This window comes from Cebus imitator, unplaced genomic scaffold, assembly GCF_001604975.1.
Source record: "Cebus imitator isolate Cc_AM_T3 unplaced genomic scaffold, Cebus_imitator-1.0 Scaffold1948, whole genome shotgun sequence".
Classification (NCBI taxonomy): Eukaryota; Metazoa; Chordata; class Mammalia; order Primates; family Cebidae; genus Cebus; species Cebus imitator.
The window spans coordinates 1-5,227 of NW_016109263.1; the positions used below are offsets into that span (position 1 = coordinate 1).

General features: G+C 56.2%; 1 protein-coding gene across 1 annotated transcript; it reads right to left on the minus strand.

Annotated features, from left to right (window-relative positions):
* Window positions 1-143: 143 nt before the first annotated feature.
* Window positions 144-3,831, minus strand: LOC108299113 (coiled-coil domain-containing protein 116-like). The gene is made up of 3 exons (XM_017521493.2): window positions 2,875-3,831; window positions 2,124-2,780; window positions 144-1,027 (listed from the first exon to the last, which is right to left on the minus strand). The coding sequence occupies exons 1-3, from the start codon at window positions 3,394-3,396 to the stop codon at window positions 314-316; spliced, it is 1,893 nt and encodes a 630-aa protein (XP_017376982.1). The 5' UTR covers window positions 3,397-3,831; the 3' UTR covers window positions 144-313.
* Window positions 3,832-5,227: the final 1,396 nt, after the last annotated feature.

Here is a 5,227-nt window from a genome sequence, read left to right on the forward strand (position 1 = left end):
AACCCAGGAGGCGGAGGTTGCGGTGAGCCGAGATCGCGCCATTGCACTCCAGCCTGGGTAACAAGAGTGAAACTCTGTCTCAAAAAAAAAAAATAGGTAAACAAATAAATGAAACGGAGGCTGAAATCTCAGGACAAGAAACCTGTGTCTCAGCAACACAGGCTTTATTTCTGTGTCTTTCACTGGCTCCCCTGAGAGTCTCAGCAGAGCTCCTTGCAGGCATTCAGCCCATGCTGACTCCTGCTCAGGGCAGGGGCTGGTATGATGAGCAGCAACTCTGACAGAGCAGGGAATCAAGTGGCCAGTGGGGACGTCAAGACGGGTCACTGCGGCCCAGGTCCACAGGGTGGCTGACCGAGGCCTCCTCTCCAGGCTCTGGGAGACTCTGGACTCCATCCTCATCCCCATCCTCATCCTGCTCCTCATCCTCACCCTCATCCTCATTCTCATCTTCATCTTCAAGCTCGATCTTATCCTGGCCCTCACTGTCCATGTCCTTGGACCTGGGGGGACTGGAACCCATGCCAGTGCGGGTGGACACTGACAGCCTGGGCTCCAATGGGCTGAGCTGTCGGCTGGCTGGCAAGTCGGTGTAAAGAGAGTGGCCGGGGTCTGTGGTCTGGTCCTGGGTGGCGTAGGTGGCCAGCTCCTGCTGCACAGGGGGTGTCTCTGGGCTGTGGTGGGAGGTGCTGAGCGGGAAGTCCTGCCGGGCCCTTTTGACCTCCTCCAGCTTACGCAGCAGGCAGCTCAGATGGGTCTCCGAGGACTGGTGGATGCGGGAGCCTTTCACCTTCTTTAAGCCCAGGGAAAGGTCCCTGAGCACTTGGGTAACGGGGAAGGAGAAGAAGCCCAGCTGCTTATTGAGGTCCTTTTCAAATTCATACTTGCAGATGATCAGGGAGGCTGCCTGCTGGGTGAGGAAGTCAACGAGCTCCTCGTAAGAGCGGTTGGAGAAGTGGGACATGCTGGACTTCGACGAGATGGAGGGCAGTGGCTTCTTCTTTGTGAACTTGCTGCCGATGGGGCTCTGCATAGCAGCCGGGAAGGGAAAGGGACACATGTCACACCTGGCGGCCCCATCCCTCCTGCCATCCAGTGACATCCCTCCCAGCCACTGTGCCCTTCTCAGAGCCCTGCCAGCCCTGCGCATCACAAACATGAGTGGGCAAACTTGGTGTGACAAACACACTTGTTACACGAAGGGTATACAGCCTTGCCACATCTGCTATGCTGTCGCACTCAGCTGCCCACTCTGCTCACCTCACCATCACACCTCCTACACCTGTTGGGCCTGGGGCAAGGGCAGGGACCTGTCACAGGGTGAGCCTAATCTGAGCCTTGACAGCCAGGTTCCAGCAGGCTCCTGCCCAGACCTGTGCTCAGAGAGAAGCCTGCAGGGGCCTTGAGTTGAGGGACTGCTAGAGACCCACCAGGGTGAGGCCACCGACGTCTTGTACTCATCCCCTGTGTACACTTCCCCTTGGCAAACTACAGCGACTGGAGAGTACTGCTCAAGGCAGCTGGATTCCAGGGAGCAAGACCTCGGAGGCAAGGCCCCGGCCCGGCTAGGGCAGCTGTCCACAAGAGACAGGGCCCTTCACCCCCACGTGGGAGGGTCTCTGAGATTCATAAACAAACGTTCGAAAAATGCCCAGCATAAAAAATAGCCTTTATTCATCTGTGATAACACCTGGTAATAGCTAGGCCAGCATTCCTGGGCTCCCATCAGTTTAGTCCCTGTCCAGGAGATTTCCACAGTGCAGGGCAAGAGACCTTGGTCTTGAGCACCTGCCAGTGCCAGTGGCTGCTAGGAGAGGTGGGCCAGGGAGTCCTTCTCCTGCAAACTCATGCCTGGTCCTACTTTCGAGGAGGTCACCTCCAGACACTGAGGCGGGAGATAAGGCAACTGAGAAGAGCTTGGGGAGAAAGTAGCAGGAAGAGTGGGGACAGGGGAAGGCAGACGGAGGTGTGACAGGGCCCCTGAGGTGGCCCTGGCTGCAATCCACCTCCACCACAATTCCGGGGGCAGGCAGAGTGAGGTGCAGGCCCCGCCAGGGCTTGGCCCTCTGGCTGGAGCTCAGGGAAACAGGTGGGTTTTGTAATTTGGGATCTGAGTCAGGCACCTCTTTCCTGGAGTAGAGTGAGGAACTGGGGACATTGGGCTTCTCCGTGGGTGTCACCTTGAGCTTGAATCTGGTGGCCACCTGGGCACTAGACATGGAGGGGTAGCCTCCTCTGTCCTTGTGTTTTCTGTGAGGCATCTTAGGGCTGGAGGCTGTGGGATGGGGGGAAGCATGGGGCTGCCCCGTGTTGGTGGGATTGGTCGGCTCAGAGCCCGGAGGCTGCAGATTGCTCTGTCCCTGCAGCTCTGAGGTGGGCTCCAAGCTGGTGGGGAACAGAGGGCGGCCGTCACAGCAGCAGGCACCACGGAGCTTGTCCACAGCCTGACTGACCACGCTCTGCAGGGCGGGGAACAGGTGGTGCTCGGCCAGGAAGTTCAGCATGCGGTGGGGCTCACGGAGCGGACAGTAGCCAGGCAGGTCGAGGGACTCCAGCTGGCTCAGTAACGACTTCAGCTCCTTGTTGAACTCCTGCTTGTGGAAGATCCATTCCCGTTCTCCAGGCCTCAGCTCTGATGCTTCAGGCATGCCAGAGCTTGAGCCCAGCAGCCCTGAGAACCAGGATGGGGACTGCTCCTGGGTCCACTGGCAGCTGGTCTGGCTGCCCAGCGAATCCCACAGCAGGGAGTTTCTCTGAGTGCAGGACTGATTGAAGCCTTTCTGCAGAAAGAGGGTGATTCTGAGAAGTGACTCTGACCCTGGTCCTGGGCTCTCCATGGGAGTCCACCCCACCCAGCCACGGCCCCGCTCTTACCCCTTTCCTCTCCAGCTGTAGCAGCCGCTTGAGGTTCTTCTCCAGCAGGAGTTTGTCCCTCACAGGTGGCAATGAGCCTAAGCCTTGGGCCCCCAGGTCACTGTCCCTGACATGGGGGCCCAGCCAGCCAGCCATGAGGCTGCCATGAGAGTCAGACGTGGAGCTGGAGCTGGATGGGTAGTTGTTGGGGTGTCCAGTGCAGAGGCTTGGCTGTGCACGGTGCCGGTGCACGGTGCTGAGGCTGGGCCGGGCACGGGCCCGCCGCCTACCACTTGGCACCTCCACTGGGTCCTGCACCTCCACCAGTGGCACCCCAGCCTCCGTCTTCATGGCAGCCATGCGCTCGGTCGCCTCCTCCACCACTGTCTCCAAGCTGTCCAGGACCTGGCTCTCAGTCAGGAAATCCAGAAAGTGGCCAAAGGGCTGAGGGTGCCTCTTGTTTCGGCGTTGGCCCTGGAGCACTGAGCTGCCACATGTGGATGGTGGGTGTGGCACATGGCCCAGCTTGGAGGCTGGCCCCATTTCTGGGACCAGTGGCTTCTTGGGTGGCTGCACCTGGGCAGACGGGCATGTCACAGTGGGCAGGAGTGCCCTACAGATGAAGGTTCTCTGGGGTCCTCCTAGGGTAACACTAGGAGCTAGGTGGGAGTGAGTGGTGGAAGAAGCTGCATTTTGGAGTCTGGAAGCCCTGGGTTTGGACTGTGGCTCTGCCACCTACAGACTGATGACAGGGTGCAAGATGGCCCCTCTTGAGGTCCAATTTCCTCATCTGCAAAGTGGAGGTCTATTCAGGGTCACCCTGAAGCTTTCCTAACACTTGCATTTCACACACACAAGTGCTGGCTAAGGAGTCTGCGAGCCTGCTACTGCCCTGACAGGTGGCAGGATGAATGATCATGAACCTCTCAGAGTCTCCCTCCAGCTCCTCATCTGTCCATGCAGCAGGCCAGCCCCGTTTCTGTGAGACGGAGTTTCACTCTTGTTACCCAGGCTGGAGTGCAATGGCGTGATCTCGGCTCATCGCAACCTCCGCCTCCTGGGTTCAGGCAATTCTCCTGCCTCAGCCTCCTGAGTAGCTGGGATTACAGGCACGCACCACCATGCCCAGCTAATTTTTTGTATTTTTAGTAGAGACGGGGTTTCTCCATGTTGGTCAGGTTGGTCTGGAACTCCTGACCTCGTGATCCACCGGCCTTGGCCTCCCAAAGTGCTAGGATTACAGGCCTGAGTCACTGCGCCCGACCCTAAGATCCTAATTTTAAATGCCGCTTGTATCCCGTGACTCCCAATACTGAGTTGCCAGCACTCCAGGCTCCTGATCTCCACTTGGGTAACCACTGATCTCAAATTTAACAGTTCTAGCTAGGCGTGGTGGCTCACGCCTATAATCCTAGCACTTTGGGAGGCTGAGGCAGGCAGATTGTTTGAGTCTCAGGAGTTCGAGAGCAGCCTGGCCAATATGGCGAAACCCCATCTCTACTAAAAAATACAAAAAAAAAAATCACAAGGAATCTTCTATTGATGTGTAAGAAAAATTTTAAAAGGCAGGCGCGGTGGCTCACGCTTGTAATCCTAGCACTTTGGGAAGCTGAGGTGGGTGGATCACCTGAGGTCAGGACTTCAAGACCAGCCTGGCCAACGTGGTGAAAACCCCATCTTTAAAAGAAAAAGAAAAATACAAAAAAAAACCCAGGTGTGGTGGCACATACCTGTAATTCCAGCTACCTGGGAGGCTGAGACAGAATAGCTTGAACTGGGGAGGCAGAGGCTGCAGTGAGCCAAGATCAGGCTGCTGCACCCCAGCCTGGGTGACGATTGACTCTGCCTAAAAAATAAATAAATAAAAATAACATGTCTGGTCAAAGCAAAATTTTCAATCCTCCCTCTTCTCCCACTCCCCACTCTGCTAGCAGTACCATCATCCGCCCAGTCACCCAAAGCCAGCTATCCTTGCCTTATTTCATGGCTGGCTTCTCATTCTCTAGGTTTTCACATAAGTGTCAGCTCCCCAGAGAGAACTTTCCTGACCACCTACTTCCATGCAACTCCTATAAAGTTTGTCACAGTTTGTCACAATCTGTAATCCTGTGTAATTCAGGCTATGTACTGCTCTCCCCAACACACACCCTGCCTCCACAACACACATGCAGTGGATGGGATGTAGCTCCTTAAGGGATGGAATCCTAGGCCCATCATGGTGGCAGCACCTGTGATCCCAGCTACGTGGGAGGCTGTAATGGGAGGATCACTTGAGCACAGGAGTTTGAGGCTGCACTGAACTGTAATCAAGTCACTGCACTCCAGCATGGATGACAGACTGAGATTCTGTGTCTTTAAAAAAACAAAAACAATA

Excerpts from the sequence above, each read along its gene's own strand:
- LOC108299113 (XM_017521493.2), bottom strand. The coding sequence starts at position 3,396 with ATGGGGCCAGCCTCCAAGCTGGGCCATGTGCCACACCCACCATCCACA. Across the intron at positions 2,781-2,874 it reads TACAGCTGGAGAGGAAAGGG|AAAGGCTTCAATCAGTCCTG; the intron begins GTAAGAGCGGGG and ends CTCTTTCTGCAG. Across the intron at positions 1,028-2,123 it reads CACTCTACTCCAGGAAAGAG|AGCCCCATCGGCAGCAAGTT; the intron begins GTGCCTGACTCA and ends GCTGCTATGCAG.